At 36.0% G+C, this 23007-nt stretch overlaps 1 protein-coding gene across 1 annotated transcript; it reads left to right on the top strand.

The window, feature by feature from the left end:
* The first annotated feature begins 19746 nt into the window (after positions 1-19746).
* Positions 19747-21204, top strand: LOC112742539 (uncharacterized). Its single transcript, XM_025791778.1, has 2 exons — positions 19747-20185; positions 20276-21204. The coding sequence occupies exons 1-2, from the start codon at positions 19747-19749 to the stop codon at positions 21202-21204; spliced, it is 1368 nt and encodes a 455-aa protein (XP_025647563.1).
* Positions 21205-23007: the final 1803 nt, after the last annotated feature.

Here is a 23007-nt window from a genome sequence, read left to right on the forward strand (position 1 = left end):
TTAACATAAAAACTAATGAAAACATCCCTAAAAGTAACTAGATCCTACTAAAAATATACTAAAAACAATGCCAAATAGCGTACAAATTATCCGCTCATCACAACACCAAACTTAAATTGTTGCTTGTCCCCAAGCAACTGAAAATTAGATAGGATAAAAAGAAGAGAATATACTATAAATTCCAAACTATCAATGAAACATAGCTTCAATCATATGAGCGGGACTTATAGCTTTTTGCCTCTTGAATAGTTTTGGCATCTCACTTTATCCATTGAGGTTCAGAATGATTGGCATCTATAGGAACTCAGAGTTCAGATAGTGTTATTGACTCTCCTAGTTCAGTATGATGATTCTTGAACACAGCTTTTTTATGAGTCTTGGCCGTGGCCCTAAGCACTTTGTTTTCCAGTATTACCACCGGATACATAAATGCCACAGACACATAATTGGGTGAACCTTTTCAGATTGTGACTCAGCTTTGCTAAGGTCCCCAATTAGAGGTGTCCAGGGTTCTTAAGCACACTCTTTTTTTGCTTTGGACCTTGACTTTAACCGCTCAGTCTCAAGTTTTCAATTGACACCTACACGCCACAAGCACATGGTTAGGGACAGATTGGTTTAGCCGCTTAGACCAGGATTTTATTCCTTTAGGCCCTCCTATCCACTGATGCTCAAAGCCTTGGGATCCTTTTTATTTGCCCTTGCCTTTTGGTTTTAAGAGCTTTTGGCTTTTTCTGCTTGCTTTTTTTTTGAATATTTTTTTTTCTTTTTTTTTCTGCAAGCTTTGTTCTTTGCTGCTTTTTCTTGCTTCAAGAATCATTTTTATGACTTTTCAGATTATCAAATAACATGTCTCCTAATCATCATTCTTTCAAGAGCCAACATATTTAACATTCTTAAACAACAATCTTCAAAAGACATATGCACTGTTCAAGCATACATTCAGAAAACAAGAAGCATTGTCACCACATCAATATAATTAAGCTAAGTTCAAGGATAAATTCAAAACTCATGTACTTCTTGTTCTTTTGAATTAAAACATTTTTCATTTAAGAGAGGTGATGGATTCATATGACATTCATAACTTTAAGACATAGTTACTAACTACTAATGATCATGTAATGAAGACACAAACATAGATAAGCACATAACATAGAAAACGAAAAACAGAGAGAGTAAGAACAAGGAATGAGTCCACCTTAGTGATGGTGGCGTTTCCTTCTTGAGGAACCAATGATGTCCTTGAGCTCTTCTATGTCTCTTCCTTGTCTTTGTTGCTCCTCTCTCATTGCTTTTTGATCTTCTCTAATTTCATGAAGGATGATGGAGTGCTCTTGATGTTCCACCCTTAATTGTCCCATGTTGGAGCTTAGTTCTCCTAGGGAGGTGTTGATTTGCTCCCAATAGTTTTGTGGAGGAAAATACATTTGAGGCATCTCCGGAATCTCATGGTGATGAGCTTCATGTGCCTCTTAAGCTCCATGAATGGGCTCTCTTGCTTGCTCCATCTTTTTCTTAGTGATGGGCTTGTCCTCTTTAATGAGGATATCTCCCTCTATGTCAATCCCAGCCGAATTGCATAGGTGGCAGATTAGGTGAGGAAAGGCTACTCTTGCCATAGTGGAGGACTTGTCAGCCACTTTGTAGAGTTCTTGAAGTATAATCTCATGAACTTCCACTTCTTCTCCAATCATGATGCTATGGATCATGATGGCCCGGTCTATAGTAACTTCAGACCGGTTGCTAGTGGGAATGATTGAGCATTGAATGAACTCTAACCATCCTCTAGCTACAGGCTTAAGGTCCAGTCTTCTTAGTTGAACCGGTTTGCCTTTTGAGTCAATCTTCCATTGAGCTCCTTCTACACATATGTCCATGAGGACTTGGTCCAACCTTTGATCAAAGTTGACTCTCCTTGTATAGGGGCGTGCGTTCTCTTCCATGTTTGGCAAGTTGAACGCCAACCTCACATTTTCCGGACTAAAATCTAAGTATTTCCCCCGAACCATGGTGAGATAATTCTTTGGGTTCAGGTTCTTACTTTGATCATGGTTCCTAGTGATCCATGCATTAGCATAGAACTCTTGAACCATTAGGATGCCGACTTGTTGGATGGGGTTTGTTAGAACTTCCAAACCTCTTCTTTGAATTTCATGTCGGATCTCCGGATACTCATTTCTTTTGAGTTTGAAAGGGACCTCGGGGATCACCTTTTTCTTGGCCACAACATCATAGAAGTAGTCTTGATGGGCTTTGGAGATGAACCTTTCCATCTCCCATGACTCGGAGGTGGAAGCTTTTGTCTTCCCTTTCTCTTTTCTAGAGGATTCTCCGGTCTTAGGTGCCATCAATGGTAATGGAAAAACAAAAAGCTTATGCTTTTACCACACCAAACTTAGAATTTTGCTCACCCTCGAGCAAGAGAAGAAAGAAAAGATGAAGAAGAAGAAGAAGAAAAGATGGAGAAGGGGGGGGAGGTGTGTTTCGGCCAAGAAGAGAAGAGAGGGTTGTGTTGTGTGAAAATGAGGAAGAATGGAAGGCTTTATATAGGGAAGGGAGGGGGTAAGTTCGGCCATTTAGGGTGGGTTTAGGTTTGAAATTGGTTTTGAATTTTGAAGGTAGGTGGAGTTTATGAGGTAGGTTTATGGGGAAGAGTGGATGGATGTGAGTGGTGAAGAGGTGATGGGGAAGAGAGATTGAGGTGATTGGTGAAGGGTTTTGGGGAAGAGTGTTTATGGGATTGTGTGAAAGAGGGGTGAGAAGAAGTGAGTGGAGGTAGGTGGAGATCCTGTGAGGTCCACAGATCCTGAGGTGATCCTGTGGGGTCCACAGATCCTGAGGTGTTCAAGGATTTACAACCTTGCACCAAATTGGGCATGCCAAATGCCTTTGCACACAACTCTGGGCGTTCAACGCCAGATTGGTGCTTGTTCTGGGCGTTGAACGCCCATTTGTAGCCTATTTCTGGTGTTGAACGCCAGAACCATGCTTGTTCTGGGCGTTCAGCGCCAGCTCTCCTCCAGGGTGCATTTCTGGCGTTCAAACGCCCAGATGCTGCCCATTTCTGGCGTTGAACGCCCAAAACATGCTTCTTACTGGCGTTTAAACGCCAGTAAGGTCTTCCTCCAGGGTGTGATTTTTCTTCTGCTATTTTTTTATTCCGTTTTCAATTTTTATATTTATTTTGTGACTCCACATGATCATGAACCTAATAAAACATGAAAAACAAAAATAAAATTAGATAATTAAACATTGGGTTGCCTCCCAACAAGCGCTTCTTTAATGTCAAATAGCTTGACAATGGGCTCTCATGGAGCCTCACAGATGTGCAGAGTTCTGTTGAGACCTCCCAACACCAAACTTAGAGTTTGGATATGGGGGTTTGACACCAAACTTAGAGTTTGGTTATGGCCTCCCAACACCAAACTTAGAGTTTGACTGTGGGGGCTTTGTTTGACTCTGCTTTGAGAGAAGCTTTTTATGCTTCCTCTCCATGGATGCAGAGAGAGATCCTTGAGTTGTAAACACAAGGTTGTCCTCATTTAATTGAAGGATCAATTCTCCTCTGTCTACATCAATCACAGCTCTTGCTGTGGCTAGGAAAGGTCTTCCTAGGATGATGGATTCATCCTCTTCCTTTCCAGTATCCAGGACTATGAAATCAGCAGGGATGCAAAGGCCTTCAACCTTTACTAACACGTCCTCTACTTGTCCATAAGCCTGTTTTCTTAAATTGTCTGCCATCTCTAATGAGATTTTAGCAGCTTGTATCCCATAGATTCCCAGTTTCTCTATTATAGAGAGGGGCATGAGGTTTATCCCTGAACCAAGGTCACACAGAGCCTTAAAGATCATGGTGCCTATAGTACAAGGTATTATGAACTTTCCAGGATCCTGTCTCTTCTGAGGCAATGTCAGTTGATCCAGATCACTTAGTTTATTGGTGAACAAGGGAGGTTCATCTTCCCAAGTTTCAATGCCAAATAATTTGGCATTCAGCTTCATGATTGCACCAAGGAACTTGGCAGCTTGCTCTTCAGTAACATCCTCATTCTCTTCAGAAGAGGAATACTCATCAGAGCTCATGAATGGCATAAGGAGGTTCAATGGAATCTCTATGGTCTCTAGATGAGCCTCAGAGTCCTTTGGTTCCTCAGAGGGAAACTCCTTATTGATCACTGGATGTCCCAGGAGGTCTTCCTCCTTGGGATTCACATCCTCTCCTTCCCTTACAGGTTCGGCCATGGTGCTTATGTCAATGGCCTTGCACTCTCCTTTTGGATTCTCTTCTGTATTGCTTGGGAGAGTACTAGGAGGGATTTCAGTGATCCTTTTACTCAGCTGGCCCACTTGTGCTTCCAAATTCCTAATAGAAGACCTTGTTTCATTCATGAAACTTACAGTGGCCTTGGATAGATCAAAGACTAAGTTTGCTAAATTAGAGGTATTTTGTTCAGAGTTCTCTGTCTGTTGCTGAGTGGATGATGGAAAAGGTTTTTTTTGTTAAACCTGTTTCTTCCACCATTATTAAAGCCTTGTTGAGGCCTTTGATCATTCCATGAGAGATTTGGATGATTTCTCCATGATGGATTATAGGTGTTCCCATATGGTTCACCCATGTAATTTACCTCTGCTATTGCAGGGTTCTCAGGATCATAAGCTTCTTCTTCATAAGAAGCCTCTTGAGTACTGTTGGATGCAACTTGCATTCCATTCAGACTCTGAGAAATCATATTGACTTGCTGAGTCAATATTTTATTCTGAGCCAATATGGCATTCGGAGTATCAACTTCAAGAACTCCCTTCTTCTGAGGCGTCCCATTACTCACAGGATTCCTCTCAGAAGTGTACATGAACTGGTTATTAGCAACCATGTCAATGAGTTCTTGAGCTTCTGCAGGCGTTTTCTTTAGGTGAATGGATCCACCTGCAGAAGTGTCCAATTACATCTTTGATAGCTCAGATAAACCATCATAGAATATATCCAGGATGGTCCATTTTGAAAGCATGTCTGAAGGACACTTTTTGGTCAGCTGCTTGTATCTTTCCCAAGCTTTATAGAGGGATTCACTTTCTTTTTGTCTGAAGGTTTGAACATCCACTCTAAGCTTGCTCAGCTTTTGAGGAGGAAAGAACTTGGCTAAGAAAGCCGTGACCAGCTTATCCCAAGAGTTCAGGCTATCTCTGGGTTGAGAGTCCAACCACACTCTAGCTCTGTCTCTTACAGCAAAAGGGAAAAGCATGAGCCTGTAGACTTCAGGATCTACTCTATTAGTCTTAACAGTATCACAGATCTACAAGAATTCAGTTAAGAACTGAAAAGGATCTTCAGATGGAAGTCCATGAAACTTGCAGTTCTGCTGCATCAGAGAAACTAGCTGAGGTTTCAGCTCAAAATTGTTTGCTCCAATGGTAGGAATGGAGATGCTTCTTCCATGTAAATTGGAATTAGATGCAGTAAAGTAACCAAGCATTCTCCTTGCATTATTGTTGTTGGGTTCGGCTGCCATCTCCTTTACTTGTTCGAAATTTTCAATAAGGTTGTCTCTGGATTGTTGTAATTTAGCTTCTCTTAGTTTCTTCTTCAGAGTTCTTTCAGGTTCTGGATCAGCTTCAACAAGAATACCTTTTTCTTTGTCCCTGCTCATAAGAAAGGAAAGAGAAAAAGAAAAGAAGAGGAATCCTCTATGTCACAGTAAAGAGGTTCCTTATTGTTAGTAGGAAGAAGAAAAGGAATAGGGGTGAAGAAAAACGAAGAATCCAAACACAAGGGTAAGGATAGGAACAGAGATGTGAGATGAAGAGAAGTGTTAGTAGATGAATAGAAGGAGATGAGGGAGAAGGACTTTCGAAAATTATTTTTGAAAAAGGTTAGTGATTTTCGAAAATAGTTTTTGAAAAGGGTTAGTAATTTTCGAAAATTCAAATAAAAAATAAAACAATTAGTTAATTAAAAAGAAATTTTTGAAAAAAAGGAAGATATTTTCGAAAATTAGAGAGAGAGTTAGTTAGGTAGTTTTGAAAAAGATAAGAAACAAACAAAAAGTTAGTTAGTTAGTTGAAACAAATTTTGAAAAGATAAGAAGTTAGGAAGTTAGAAGAGATATTTTGCAATCAATTTTTTTTGAAAAAGGTAAGATAAGAAGATATTTTTGAAAAGATATGATAGAAATTAGTTTTTGAAAAAGATTTAATTTTTAAAATCTCAATTAATGACTTGATTCACAAGAAATCATAAAATATGATTCTAGAACTTAAAGTTTGAATCTTTCTTAACAAGTAAGTAACAAACTTGAAATTTTTGAATCAAAACATTAATTGATGATATTATTTTCGAAAATATGATGTAAAATTAAGAAAAATATTTTTGAAAAATATTTTTGAAATTTTCGAAAATAACTAAAAAAAATTGAAAAAAGATTTAATTTTTGAAAAAGATTTTTGAAAAAGATAAGATTTTTAAATTGAAAATTTGATTTGACTCAAAAACAACTAGATTTTTAAAATTTTTTGAAAAAGTCAAATCTAATTTTCGAAATCTTAAGAGTGAAAAAGGGAAAGATATTTTTTTTTATTTTTGAATTTTTATGATGAGAGAGAAAAACAAGAAAAATGATGCAATGCATGAGAATTTTAGATCAAAACATGTGATGCATGCAAGAATGCTATGAATGTCAAGATGAACACCAAGAACACTATGAAGATCATGATGAACATCAAGAACACATTTTTGAAAAAATTTTAATGCAAAGAAAACATGCAAGACACCAAACTTAGAATTCTTTAATGCTTAGACACTAAGAATTCCAAAATGCATATGAAAATTAGGAAAAGACACAAAACACGAAAACATCAAGATCAAACAAGAAGACTTACCAAGAACAGCTTGAAGATCATGAAGAACACTATGAATGCATGGATTTTTCGAAAAATGCAAGATGAATATGCAATTGACACCAAACTTAAAAATTGACTCAAGACTCAAACAAGAAATATTTTTTATTTTTATGATTTTATGATTTTTTTGTATTTTCTTTTAATTTTTTCAAAAATCATTTTGAAAAAGAAAAATAAGGATTTCAAAATCTTTAATATGAATTCCAGGAATCTTGTACTCTTTAGTCTAAAGCTCCAATCTGAAGGTTAGACATGGCTTAATAGCCAGTCAAGCTTTAGAATGGATTTACATCCATTGAGGTGATTAGTTGAAGACCAATCCCAAAGGAGTTTGGGTATGGCTTTACAGCCAGATAGGATTCAACATGTTACCATGAAGCACTAGAATTCATTCTTAAAAGTTTTGAAGCCATAGAATAATTTATTTTTGAAAACATTATTTTTATTATATTTTTTTTTTCGAAAACAAAAGAAAAATTTTTGAAAGATTTTTGAAAATTTTTTTGAAAACAAAACAAAAAGAAAATTACCTAATCTGAGCAACAAGATGAACCGTCAGTTGTCCAAACTCGAACAATCCCCGGCAACGGCGCCAAAAACTTGGTATGCGAAATTGTTACTCAGGTTGGGAATTATTATTCGAAATTGATTCCCCGGCAACGGCGCCAAAAACTTGGTATGCGAAATTGTTACTCAGGTTGTGAATTATTATTCGAAATTAATTCCCTGGCAATGGCACCAAAAATGGATGCACAGAACCATGGTCTAAACATATCTTCACAACTTCGCATAACTAACCAGCAAGTGCACTGGGTCGTCCAAGTAATACCTTACGTGAGTAAGGGTCGAATCCCACGGAGATTGTTGGTATGAAGCAAGCTATGGTCACCTTGTAAATATCAGTCAGGCGGATATAAAATGGTTATGGAGTTTTCAAAATTAATTAATAAAAGAGGGATAGAAATACTTATGTAAATCATTGGTGAGAATTTCAGATAAGCGTGTGGAGATGCAATCGTTCCTCTGAACCTCCGCTTTCCTGCTATCTTCATCCAATCAGTCTTACTCCTTTCCATGGCTGACTTTATGCAAGGGCATCACCGTTGTCAGTGGCTACATCCCCTCCTCTTGTGAAAATGGTCCAAGATGCCCTGTCACGGCACGGCTAATCATCTGAGGTTCCCGATCATGCTGGAATAGGAGTCACCATCCTTTTGCGTCTGTCACTACGCCCAGCACTCGCGAGTTTGAAGCTCTTCACAGTCATTCAATCATTGAATCCTACTCGGAATACCACAGACAAGGTTTAGACTTTCCGGATTCTCTTGAATGCCGCCATCATTCTAGCTTACACCACGAAGATTCCGATTAAGAGATCTAAGAGACACTCATTCAATCTAAGGTAGAACGGAGGTGGTTGTCAGGCACGCGTTCATAGGGAATGATGATGATTGTCACGTTCATCACATTCAGGTTGAAGTGCGAATGAATATCTTAGAAGCGAAATAAGATGAATTGAATAGAAAACAGTAGTACTTTGCATTAATCTTTGAGGAACAGCAGAGCTCCACACCTTAATCTATGGAGTGTAGAAACTCTACCGTTAAAAATACATAAGTGAAAGGTCCAGGCATGGCCGAATGGCCAGCCCCCAAAACGTGATCACAGGATCAATAATACAATCCAGGATGTCTAATACAATAGTAAAAAGTCCTATTTATAATAAACTAGCTACTAGGGTTTACAGAAGTAAGTAATTAATGCATAAATCCACTTCCGGGGCCCACTTGGTGTGTGCTTGGGCTGAGCTTGAATATTACACATGCAGAGGCTCTTTCTGGAGTTGAACGCCAGGTTGTAACGTATTTCTGGCGTTCAACTCTGGTTTATGACTTGTTTCTGGCGTTTAACTCCAGACAGCAGCGTAGAACTGGTGTTCAACGCCCTTTTACGTCATCTAAACTCGTTTAAAGTATGGACTATTATACATTGCTGGATATCCCTGGATGTCTACTTTCCAACGCAATTGGAAGCGCGCCATTTTGAGTTTTGTAGCTCCAGAAAATTTACTTTGAGTGCAGGGAGGTCAGAATCCAACAGCATCAGCAGTCCTTCTTCAACCTCTGAATCTGATTTTTGCTCAAGTCCCTCAATTTCAGCCAGAAAATACCTGAAATCATAGAAAAAACACACAAACTCATAGTAAAGTCTATAAATGTGAATTTTACATAAAAACTAATGAAAACATCCCTAAAAGTAACTAGATCCTACTAAAAACATACTAAAAATAATGCCAAAAAGCGTACAAATTATCCGCTCATCAGTAGCGTGGCTGTCGCAGTGGAGGAAGCCTAGAGAGAGAGAGAGCGAGAGAGAGAGAGAGAGAGAGAGAGAGCATTGTTGCTCTGCCGCTTCTTCCCAGCGTCACCCCCTCTGGGGTTCGCCGCCGCCGCCATCATTGGAGATGAACCCAGTTGTTCTCTTGATGCTAGAGCTATTGTCGTCATTGCTTTGGCTCCATTGCGTGTTGTTATTGTTGCTGTTTGGCTGCTGCTGAGGTCCCCTACCATCACTAGAGCTGCCCAGAACCATCGTGGTTGCTGCCAAGAAAATGGAACGGGGGCTAGAATCTGACAGAGCATCACTGCTGTCGATCAGAGATGCCAAAACTACCGTTGCTGCTGTAGATTCAGAATAAGTGGATTTGTCGCGTTTAAATTATGCAATTTCAAAACTCTGTGGTAGGGGATTTATTTTTAAAATGAACCGTTTTAAGTTTTGAATGCCATTAAAGTCTAGTGAGTAACTGTAAATAATTTATAAATATCTTGTGTGATTAATTGATAGATTTGAGTTTGGTTTGAGGTTGTAAATTATGGTTGTTTGGGTATTTTTGTGATGATGTTCTAATGTTTTGATTAGTTTATTGAGTCTTGATATCTTTGTTTGATTGTGGCTGCAATTTGATTGATTCTTGGATTATTTGGCAATGTTGGAAATTCTGATTCTTGCTGGTTATGTTGAATTGATTGTGTGATGACATTGTAGTGGCTATCAAATTGATGGAATGAATGTTTGCTATAAATCCTGGTTATGTTGACAATATTACATTGGTTACTAAACTGAATTAAGATAGATTGATTATCGAGAATCACGTTGTTTCGATATTTGTTGAAAAAAGACTGGTGAATTGTTGAGATAGAGGGAACCCGTAAAGGTGGTTAAGTACTATTTTTAGAAAAGATTATGTCCAAATTTTTATAAAAATGTAAAAGGTTTAATTAAATTAAATTGTATGAAATGTGCTTTGGATGCATGATTTACGAATTTGATGTTTGGAAGCTTGAATATAAATGTTTAAGGTGTTTGGTTAAGGAAAAGATAAAAAAAAAAGAGTTACAAAAAAGAAAAAATTGAAAAGAATAGTTAACAAAAAAAGAACAGAGGAAGGATCTGAAAAAAAATTTACCAAAAGAAAAATAAAAATGTGAGTGGGGACATACAACTGCAAATTATGTTATGGGAGTAAGAATAATAAAGTTACTTGATGTGACTTCGGCCATAAGACTGATATGCAACTGATTCAACGGGAACTATTTTCTAGGGGTGAGTATCTTCAAGTCAACTGATGTGGCTTCGGCCATAATACTAGTATGCAACTGATGCAATAAAAAACTATATCTGAGACTTGTTCCTAGATAATGTCGGGTTGCAGTAGTCAACCGACAAATGAACTCATGACCTGCTTAGGACAAACATTCATCATATGTATTTGTATGAATAATTTGGGTGTGCCTTGTGTTATTGTATGTGTGATCTGTGATTTCTCATTCTTTGATTTATGTATGAATTGCTTGTATATTTTTTATATTGTGTGTTTTGTTTGTGTTTGTTAGTGTACTCATATAATCAAATTGATGTGGTTTGGGTTCGTATGTGTTAGGAATTTAAAGAAAGTGATTAATTATCCAAAGTAAAACTAAAAACATTTTCAAAGATTTGATAAAAATAGTTTTCTTGAATAAGTTAATTATTTGCATTTTATTTCATTACTTTTATGGTATTCTCATTCTCAACTGAGAACGAGTGGTTTGTTCTCACCCTAAAATTTTTCACCCTTTCAGTGACACAGGTTTGAAGACTCAGTATGGAGCCGCAGACAAATAGAAGAAATTTTTTGAGTTAAATTGTTTTGATGGAGTTCCTTCGCTCTTGTTGCTTAAGATTTTATTTTATACAGAAAGATATGTGTTGTATCTGAGTTCAATTTGATTTCACTTGTATAACATTTATTATTGTTAATATTTATGTGATTATTATTGCTTGGAGATCTTTGATATATGATTTTAGTAAATAAAAACAAAATTATTGGTATTTTTCTAAAATTGAAAACATGTTATCACGTAAAGGCCTAATATTAAATAGATAATAAAGAAATTAGATTAGTAACGTCTTACTTTTAGTACGATCATAACGTGCTAGAAGTTGGGTCGTTATAATATGGTATCAGAGCAGTCCTTCCTATAGAGTCTTAGGAATTGATTGACTATACTTCAGTGCATATTCTGGGTGTCTATCATACTTTATGACTTGTTCTGACTACAAGAGTTTAAGTTTATATGCATTACTGTCTGTTGATTAATGCTATTAGTCTACCATTGCATACATCATGGGTATTAAGTTTGGCCAACTTAACACTAATGATTTATGTATATGGGAACATTAATGGGTTATCATAGACGAAATAGAAGTAATAGGTGATGCGACTCTCAGGGATTGGGAGCATTAGAAGTTATGGAGTTAATTCTAGTTTGAAGTATAATCTTTCTTCGTGCCACGCGAACTGGTGCCATCTTTTCCTTCATTGTTTTCATTGAAATTCTTTATGTTGGATTTCCTTCTTAGAATGTGATTTGATTATTTTTTAACCATACCTTATCATTCCTATATATCTTTGCTTATCTGAATCTTTTCGAACATTATCTTTGACAATGCCTATACTTCTCTTCATAGGCTCTGTTTCATTTCATTTAAGTTCGAACTTATTTTATTATAACAATTTTTGAAAATGAAAATTTTTATAAGGTGGGTAAAATGTAACAACCTGAGTTTTTGAAATTAAATAATGAGATATTTATGATTTATTATATTTGTTGAGAATTTTATTCTAACAAAATTATTTAATAATTAAAATTTTTTTTATGATATTTTGAATTTAAAAATAATTAGGAGTCATATGTAAATTTTATAATAATTGGAGTTTAAACTAATTAGGACTTTTATATAATCTTTATTACAATTGGATATTTGGTATAATTGAAATTAAGATTTCGGTAATTGAAAAATGGTGAGGATTTGTTAATTTAATTTAAATAATTACAAATTAGTTCATCTTTATAAACTAAAAGAAAATTGATTTATCTCTAATTTCAAATTAGAGTACTTATTTAAAAAATAATTTGTAAGTTGATAAATAATTACTTAGAATAATTTTAATCGATTATATTTGGTTTAAAACTATTATTCTACCCTCCAATTTTATCAAAATACTTATTCTACCCTTATTCCTTTATAAAATCTCTAACTCTAACCCTAAATTCCTAATTTTTTCCTAATTCCTAATTTCTAATCTTAATTTCTACCCCCAAACACAAAACATACGCACAAGAGAGAGAGACGAAGGAGAGCGCAAGGGAGAAGAAGAAGAGAGGGGGAGGGACGATGCCGCGAGGCTTGGTGCTGCCGTCGCTGTCGTGTTGCAGGGAGAGAAAGGAAGAGCCGCATCCGAGAGAGGGAGAACCAGAGGAAGTGTCACGCAAGAGAGAGATGACGCCTCGTCTCCGTCATGCTTCTATCGCCACCAATCCGCCGCTGTCATTTCTAGGGCTCGTCATAGGTAGCACCACCGTGGCGGGTAGCGTGGCCGTCGCAGTGGAGGAAGACCAGAGGGAGAGACAAATGAGGAGCCCGGAGAGAGAGAGAGAGAGAGAGAGAGAGAGAGAGAGAGTTATTCCTCTGCCGCTTTAACCCAGCGTCGCCACTTCTGGTGTTCGCCGATGGCGCCATCATTGGAGATGAATCCATTTGTTCTTTGATGCTGGAGCTATTGTCGTCACCGCTTTGGCTCCATTATGTTTCGTTACTGTTGCCGTTTGGTTGCTGCTCAGGTCTCCTACCATCACTAAAGCTTCCCAGAACCACCGTGGTTGCTACCAAGGAAAAGGAACGGGTTCTAGAATCTGACAGAGCGCCGTTGCTGTCGATCGCAGATGCCAAAACTACCGCTGCTGCTGTAGATTCGCGTTTAAATTATGTAATTTTGACACTTTGAGGTAGGGGATTTATTCTTAAAATTAACCGTTTTAATTTTTGAATGCCATTAAAGTCTAATGAGTAACTGCAAATAATTTATAAATGTCTTGTGTGATTAATTGATAGAATTGAGTTTGAGGTTGTAAGTTGTGGTTGTTTGGATATTTTTGTGATGACGTTCGAATGTTTTAATTATTTTATTGAGTCTTAATATCTTTGTTTGATTGTGGCTGCAATTTGATTGATTCTCGAATTATTTGGCAATGTTGAAAATTCTGATTCTTGCTAGTTATGTTGAATTGATTGTGTGATGATATTGTAGTGGTTGTCAAATTGATAGAATGAATGTTTGCTGTAAATCCTGGTTATGTTGACAATATTACATTGGTTATTAAACTGAATTAAGATAGATTGATTATCAAGAATAATGTTGTTTCGATATTTGTTGGAAAAAGACTGGTGAATTTTTGAGATAGAAGGAACCTGTATGGGTGGTTAAGTCCTATTTTTAAGGAAGGTTGTGTCCAAATTTTTATAAAAATGTAAAAAGTTAAATTAAATTGAATTGTATGAAATGTGCTTTGGATGCATAATTTACGAATTTGATATTTGGAAGCTTGAAAATAAATGTTTAAGGTGCTTGGTTAAGGAAAAGATTAAAAAATAGGTTTACAGTAAAGGAAAAATTGAAAAGAACAGTTAAAGAAAAAGGAACAGAGGAAAGATCTAAAAAAGGTTTTCAAAAAGTAAAATGGAAATGTGAGTAGGGACGCCAACAACTGAGAATTATATTCTGGGAGTAAGCATAATCGGCCATAAGACTGGTATGCAACTAATTCAACGGGAACTATTTTCTAGTGGTGAGCATATTCAACTCAACTGATGCAATGGAAAATCATATCTGGGACTTGTTCCTAGATAATGTCGGGTACCGGTAGTCAACTGACACATGAGTTCATGACCTGCTTAGGACAGACATTTATCATATGCATTTATATGAATTGTTTGGGTGTGCCTTGTATTTTTGTATTTTGTGATCTGTGATTTCTCATTCTTTGATTTATGTATGAATTGCTTGTGTGTTTTTTTTTTTAAAAAATTGATGTGGTTTGGGTTCGTATGTATTAGGAATTTAAAGAAAGTGATTAATTATCCAAAGTAACACTAAAGCATTTTCAAAGGTTTGATAAAAATAGTTTTCTTGAGTAAGTTAATTATTTTCATTTTATTTCATTACTTTTACGGCATTCTCATTCTCTACTGCGAAAGAGTAGTTTGTTCTCACCCTAAAATTTTCACTCTTTCAGTGACACAGGTTTGAAGGCTCAATATGGAACCGCAGACAAATAGAGAAAAATGTTTATGAGTTAAGTTGTTTTCACAGAGTTCCCTTGCTCTTATTGCTTAAGATTTTATTTTATACAGAGGGATATGTGTTGTATTTGAGTTTCATTTGATTTCACTTGTATAACATTATTCATTATTAATATTTATGTGACTATTATTGCTTGGAGATCTTTGATAATTGATTTTAGTAAATAAAAACAAAATTATTGGTATTTTTCTAAAATTGGAAACATGTTAACACGTAATGACTTAATATTAAGTAGATAATAAAGGAATTAGATTAGTAACATCTTACTTTTGGTACAATCATAACGTGCTAGAAGTTGGGTCGTTACAATAACCAAATCAGCCTAAATCAACTAAACAATAATCATGATGATTGGAACTTAAAACAATAACCAAATCAACCTATATTCACTAAACATAAATCATAATCTAAAACTTAAAACAATAACCAAATCAACCTAAATCAACTAAACAAAAATCGTAATCATTGGAACTTAAAATAATAACAAAATCAACCTAAATCTACTAAACAGAAATCATGATCATTGGAACTGAAAACAATAACCAAATCAACCTAAATCTACTAAACAGAAATCATGATCATTGGTACTTTAAAAAATAACCAAATCAACCTAAATTCACTAAATAGGAATCATAATCTTTGAAACTTAAAACAATAACCAAATCAACCTAAATCCACTAAACAGGAATCATGATCATTGAAACTTGAAACAATAACCAAGCAGTCATAAACAGGAAATACATGAGACTAAATGTGATACTAACGTCGTGCTGCTGTCAGGCCAAATGCGCAACTGTACTATAGGAGGTGGTGGAGGGGCATCAGCTATTGCCTTACTTCTGTGGCTGGACTCCGGTGTTGTGGCATCCATTTCTGGAGGCGGCGTTACCGTGGATGCGGGCTGCTGACCGGTAGGAGGTGGCAGCATCGCCGTAGATGCAGGCACGTAGTTCGGGTTAGGGACCATGATGAACGGCTGGTCCATTAAACTCGTAACCTGTGGCATCATCGGTGTGGTCAGAGTAGAGGGAGAGGATCCATAAGTCTGGGGGTACTGGAAGAAATCCTCCCTCTACCCCGTCCACGACTACGACCACGACCAACAACCTGATCCACAACACTTTTGCCTGTCGACATGTCCGCAAATATCAAATTATCAAACAATCAGTAGTGTTTTTCTCAGCAAAACCTAATGTATTGAATTTAACTTAACTTAATGAACCTCTAAATCCACTAATTTTAAAAAACTAAACTAAAAAAACTTCTAAACTGATTGAAAATTAAAATTGAAATTCTAATAAAATCTAAACTAAATTAAACAAATCAAATTCCATAGGGTAAAGTGTATCAAACTTGCAATATTAGGTAAGAAACCTCCAACATTCAAAATAAAAAAATGTCGGTCAATTAAAAAACAACTAACCAAAAAGTTTAATTAATTCAAAATAGAAAAAACAACAAAATAGAAGCTAACACAATGAATGAGCACAATCAAACAATTAACTAAATAAACTCAGGAGCAATTTATCCATTAATTAAATCAACAAACTCAGAATAGTTCCAGACGCTTTCAGCGATAATTTAGAACCTATAAATCTAAACTAAACTATCCTAACTACCTAAATCCACTAAAATAAAAAATTAAAATAACTACACTAATTAAACTAATCTAATGAACTAAAACTAACTAACAGGATTTGAAAAAAAAAGTTCAAACATTGAACCTTGAATGTAGGGTGCAGAAAGCAACGAAAAAAGAGGGAGGAAGGTGACGACACCGGGTTGTAGCCGGTGCTAGAGGTGGCGGTCGTGAGCCGCCGGAGCAGGGAGCTGCAAAAGAGTGAAAGGAGAAGGAGGAATGGACTGTGGCGGTGCTGAAAGGTAGGGGAAGAAGGAGAAGAAGGAGCCGTTGGCGGTGGGGGTTGACGGCGATGGAGAGGGGGTGGCGATGGCGGTGGTCTTGACCGGGGGGTGGGGGCAGGGGGATGAAACGCAAGAGAGAGAGGGATGATGGTGAGGGTTCAAATGAGGGGGAAAGGGTTCGTGATTTAAATTTACGCCACCTTTAACGTCGGACGGTAAACCATTCTAGGTTACCAAAACGCATTGTTTCACTAAATTGCGTTACCGTTAGATTAATCTAATGGTACAGTAGATGGTAAAGGACACGCTAATTTAATTTATTTTTCCTCCAAACATTAACGGCAGATTTACAATCGTAAACTATAATCCACCGGTAATTAAAAAACCTTACGAATTTGATGTGGTTACCACTGGTAACTCCGATGGTAATTCTACCACTACTCCGCGACGCTAAATCCGACGGTATTCAACGTTTATTTTGTAGTGCATCGTTCATTGCTGTTGGATCATAGCACCCCTTTCTACCACCTGCGCTGACCTCCAATCATGATAGAGCTTGGAATGCTCTTCCCATCGGCCTTTGTCACCGCAGTACTGATGATTTTATTTTGCTCCCCGTATATCTTGTCGCATTCTAGTTCTTCTATTCTGGTGCTTGCTCTTCCAATCAGAGCATTATGTTCCTCAAGCATCTTCTAGCTAGTTATAACAAGAAGAAAGTTTTGGGTGAATCTATTTTATATAGATTACAGCCTTTGCATCACTTGAGTATTTAATTGATTTTTTTAGTTAGTAAAACTAAAGGTGTAGATTAAGAAAATTATAATATGACTCTTTCTCAAAAAAATTTTACCAAATAGATCCAATAAAAGAGAAATTTTCCTATAAGAATCAATCGGAGTACTAGTGTGACACTGCGACGGGAGTAGATCTTCTCAATTTTTTCTTCAATTATTTGTTAAAGTATGATCTCTCATCATACACTATCTTCTTCCACATATTTTTTTTGTCTCACTTAAAAAATATAAGGTGAGATATCACACTTTACCAAATAATTAAAAAAAAATTGAGAGGATTTATTCCCCTAATGTGACAGTGTCCCAAACATATCTTGTGCGTACTGGTGAGTCAAATATAGCATGTGCATCAAATCCATGCCCCATTTTTTATCCGAGTCCCTTCTTTGTACTCATCTATCTATGAATGAAGAGAATCTAATAGGATATGCGGATAATTCACATATGTGAGATTTAATTTTTTCGAGGAGCTTTTTTCAGTGAGGAAAGAATAATTTAGACCTTGAAGGACCAGGTTATAAACTCAAATAATAAAAAATACATGAGTTGGTTCACAAATAAAGCAGAGTAACGGTTGGGAGGAATTTGGTAAAGGTTTAGAATTTCTTATTACAAAGAAAAAGCCAAAATCCATTAACAGGTAGGGTTAAGTTGGGTTGGGGTCACTGGCAAGCTTCGTTTGAAACCCAAAGAAGGAGACGTGCACCACGGTGGAGGAGATCGAGTGATTGAACTCCAAAACCCTAATCAGAATTTTTTGATTCTAATGGAGGAGAAACACTGCGATGCCGCATCTCCAACTCCTTCCACCACCACCGACTCACTCGCATCTGAGCCTACATCAATGTGCCACCGTGCCGGAGCTCTGAAGTGCAAGGTCAGCTCCCTCTCACTATAGCGCGTCAAATCCACACGGTGTCATCGCTTCCCCGGCAAGTTCTGCCGCTTGTTCAGCTTTTGCTCCGGCGGATGTGAAGCACTTAGAGAACAGTTTGGGCGTGGACTCAGTGCCGCTGGCTGAGGAGATCTGAGAGAAGAGTAAAATAGAGAGATTCAGGGAGGAGAGAAAGCTCGCCTCGCGGTCGTCGTTGCCGTCGCCACCGCAGTTCATCGCCTTTCCAGATCTGGTAGCACCGGCCAAGCCTCTGAGGATGTTCCATTACGACCTCCTCGACGAGACGCAGAACAAGCTCGATTACATCCTATCTCTCTCACTGTCGAGAAATTCCTCGAGCGCCGCCTCCATATTCTCGTATTCAAGTCCGGCATGGCCAAGTCCATCCATCAGTGCATATTATGTCTTTTTACATATTTTCACATTTTCCCTTAATTTAGGGTTTTTTTAATTCCTATTTTCTATCACTCATGTTTCTTTGTTTTTTTGTGCTTATTTTAAAGTTTAGAATCTAATTTCTTAAATATTCAAGTAGCTCAAAATTATAGTCTGATCTCTTCGGTGATTTGAAATTATTTGGTTCCATTGGTAATTACACTGCCTTTAATTTTGCCATCAAGAATGGCTTTAAAAACTTGATATCCTCATATACATTTTGGAAGAAAGCAATGAGATTCTCTGTTGAAGTTTTACGGTCTTGAAAGCCTTTTTATTGTTATTTGCATCACTTTGAAGTGTTGAAATGGACCCTTAGTTGAAGGTAGTATATATATATATGCTTCACTTACAAACCTACCCAGGGGCGCAGGTAGGTATAAACAAAGGGGGGCAATGGCCCCCCCCCCAAAATTTTAGCTTTTATTCAAAAAACAAAAAAAAGTTTGATCCCCTTTTTTTATTTCTCAGCCCCCCTCCCCTCTTTTTGTTCTATCTTTTCCAACCCCCCTCCCCCTCTCACTTTTAATTTCTACAAAACCCAGCCCAATAGCCCATTGACCCATTCCCTATCCCTTTTTCTATTTTCCAATCCTTATTCCTTTTTTATTTCCCAACGTATAATCACTAATCAGTTCCCAATCCCCTTTTTTTATTTTTCAACATACAACCGGTCTCTTCCTCTCCCTCTCTTCCCACCTTGGCTTTCAAAAAATTTAGGTAACAACTTTTCCTATTCTTCTTCTTCTTTATCTCTTTAATCTTCTTATCTTTTACAATTTTACCTTTTTAATTCTTATTTTTTTTTTTTGCAAATTAAAAAAAAAAGAGTAATTTAACAAGTGATTTTTCACTCCTCTTTCTCAAAAAAGGTTCTATTTTTATTCTTTTTTATATATTTAGTTATTTACTTAATTAGTTAATTTATTATTATTTGTTAATTAAGTTTATGTTATTATATGTTAGTTTGTATATTTAGTTTTTTTATTAGTTAACTATTTAATTACAATTTTATATTATTTATACTAGGATGTTAGTATTATTGTTCTGAATTTTAATATTTTATTTTAAATTGAAATATAATTTATATATTTTATAAAGATTTAGACTGTAATTTATACTTTTGGCTAAATATATTTTAAATTATAGGAACTTATTTGGCCATTTGAATTATGAGTAAGTTCAAAACCATTGATACATTTTTTAAAAGAAAAGATCAAGAGAATGAAGATGCTTCTACTATTACTACTCCAATACTTGAGGGGTCATCAAATTTCATTACTTCAAGTTCTTCATTGAATAGCTCAAAGCGTCCACGACTTCTTCCAAATCAACTGGATGTTTTTCATTTGGAAAGAGATCCTGGAATGCGACCAATGATTTGGAAGTTTCCTCCAAATAAAAGAGATGAAATCCGTCGGGCTTATATTAAAGTTGGGCCAAATCAGCAAATTCTTGATAATTATCCATTTTCTGGTGATAAAAGTCATCGTCGCTTTCAAGCTTCATGGTTTAAATTGTTCCCATCTTGGTTAGAATATTCTATAGAAGATGATGCTATATATTGTTTTCCGTGCTTTCTTTTTGCTAAGGAACCTTCAATCAATACGGGTTCAAATGCTTTTATTGAGAATGGTTTCAGGAATTAGAAGAAAGTAAATAGTGGAAAAGAATGTGCTCTTTTGAATCATATTGGCAAAGGTCCTAACTCATTCCATCATAAGGCGCTGAAATCATGTGATGATTTGATGAAACAATCACAACATATTGACAGACTTCTTCATAAGCAAACATCAGAAGAGATTGAAAAGAATCGAATTCGACTAGGAGCATCTATAGATTGCATTAGATGGTTGACATTTCAAGGTTGTGCATACAGAGGACATGATGAAAGCCAAAGTTCAAGCAACAGAGGTAACTTTTTGGAAATGTTAAAATTTTTGGGATCTTACAATGAAAGAGTGAAACAGAATGTTTTGGAAAATGCTCCAAAAAATGCTAAGTATACTTCAAATGATGTCCAAAAAGAAATTCTACATATTCTTGCTACTAAGGTGAGAAATTCAATTAGAGAAGAGATTGGAGATGCCAAATTTTGTATTATTGTTGATGAAGCTAGAGATGAATCTAAAAAGGAGCAAATGGCCATTGTTTTGAGATTTGTTACTCTAGATGGTTTTGTTAAAGAGAGATTTTTTGATCTTGTGCATGTCACTGATACTTGTGCAACAACTTTAAAGAAAGAATTGATTTCTGTTCTTTCTCATTATAATCTCCAAGTTGAAAATATTAGGGGTCAAGGGTATGATGGTGCTAGCAACATGCGGGGTGAGTGGAATGGTTTGCAAGCTTTGTTTCTTAAAGATTCTCCACAAGCATACTATGTGCATTGTTTTGCTTATAGGTTACAATTAGCATTGGTGGCAGCTTCAAGAGAGGTACTTCAAATTCATGAATTTTTTACTCAATTAAACTCTATTGTCACTATTGTTAGTGCTTCTTCAAAAAGACATGATCAATTACAAGAAGCTCAAGCAATTGAAAATGCAAACTTGGTTGCTCAAAATGAATTAGAAACAGGCAAAGGTGCGAATCAAATAAGCACTTTACAAAGAGCTGGGGATACTTGATGGAGCTCTCACTTTAATTCTATTTGCAGTTTGGTAAAAATGTTTACTGCTACCAATATTGTTCTCAATGATATCATTGAAAACGGGACAACTTATGCACAAAGAGGTGAGGCTTATGGTGTTAGTAAAATATTATTGTCATTTGAATTTGTTTTCACTTTGCACTTGATGAAAGAGATTATGGGAATCACTAATGTTCTTTGCCAAGCACTGCAACAACAATCTCAAGATATTCTTAATGCAATGCATATTGTTTCTACATCAAAGTTACTTCTTCAACAATTAAGAGATGGTGGATGGTGCAATTTTCTTGCAAATGTTAAAGATTTTTGTGAAAAACATGAAATTGAAGTCCCTAATATGAGTGCACAATATGTTTTTGGAAGAGGTCGATCTCGTCAACCAAGTGTGACAGTTGAGCATCATTATCGAATAGATGTATTCTTGGCAACAATTGACTCTCAAATACAAGAGTTGAATAGTAGATTTAATGAGCAAACAATAGAGCTTTTGACTTTGAGTTGTGCTTTGGATCCTAAGGACAATTTCAAATCATTCAATATTGAAGAAATCAGCAAGTTAGCAGAGAAGTTTTATCCCCTTGACTTTCCTTCTAATGAGCTAAATATTTTGAAATCTCAGTTGCAACATTATCAGCATGATATACCAAATCATTTGAAAGGCATTGGTACACTTTCTGAATTGTGCAACAAGTTGCAAGAAACAGGAAAATCAAGAACTTATCACATGGTTGATAGATTAATACGTCTTGTTTTGACTCTACCAGTGTCTACAGCAACAACAGAAAGAGCTTTTTCAGCAATGAAAATTGTTAAGACAAGACTCCGAAGTAAGATGGCTGATGAATTTCTTGCAGACAATTTGGTCATCTATATAGAAAAAGAATTAGCAGCTATTTTTGACACAAATTCAATTATAGATGATTTTGAAAATAGAAAAAAACGTCGAATAGCCTTTTCATAATACAAAACTGTAAGTAGTAATTTTTATATATTATTGTCTTATTTTGATTGAGATTATATATTTATTTTTTTTTTAATTTTATCAATAGAAATAGTAATATAAAATATAACACCGCCCCCCTAAATAGTTAGCCTAGCTCCGCCCCTGAACCTACCTATGTAAATTTGATTGAGACGAATTTTCAACTCCATTCTCTATTATTGAGTACTGAGCTTGATGAAAGTGAAATGACCAAACAGGGCATACAAGAAGCTCTCAGCCGTTGGATTGTGGGAGAATAAAAAGAAAGCCTCAGTGGAGGCACAACTCAAGATAATTGAGGTCATCAACTTTTCTAACTATAATAGATTATCATTTGCAAAGAGAATGCTTTTTTAAATTTCACTAAGGACTTGCATGTGTTCAACTAACACATGACATTACTAAAAAAATTATTTAAACAGGAAAACTTGAAAAGAAAGAAAGCAGAATATGCAGAAAAGATGAAGAATAAGATAGCTGATATTCATAGGTCAGCAGAAGAGAAAAGGACAATGGTTGAAGCTCAAAAGAGGGAAGAGTTTATCGAGTTAGAGGAAACAGCTGCAAAGTTTCGTAGTAGTGGTTGTACACCAGCCAAATTCTTTGCATGTTTTAAAGCATAAGTTTTCTTTTTTTTTTCTCTATTTAGCTAACTACAAAAAGATCATAACATTATTGGTGTGGTTATTACTTGTTAATATTCATTTAAAGATTTGCTTTGGAGTGTTATATTTTTCTCTTGGTGTATATACTATTATATCATTGATATGAACAAGCAATTGTCTTCATCATGGTCGG

Source organism: Arachis hypogaea, chromosome 14 (genome assembly GCF_003086295.3).
Source record: "Arachis hypogaea cultivar Tifrunner chromosome 14, arahy.Tifrunner.gnm2.J5K5, whole genome shotgun sequence".
In the NCBI taxonomy this organism is placed as follows: Eukaryota; Viridiplantae; Streptophyta; class Magnoliopsida; order Fabales; family Fabaceae; genus Arachis; species Arachis hypogaea.

Bases quoted from the DNA above. Each gene is read 5' to 3' on its own strand.
- LOC112742539 (XM_025791778.1), top strand. From the start codon at position 19,747: ATGAGTAAGTTCAAAACCATTGATACATTTTTTAAAAGAAAAGATCAA. The intron at 20,186-20,275 runs GTTCAAATGCTT...ATATTGGCAAAG, and splicing joins GGAACCTTCAATCAATACGG to GTCCTAACTCATTCCATCAT.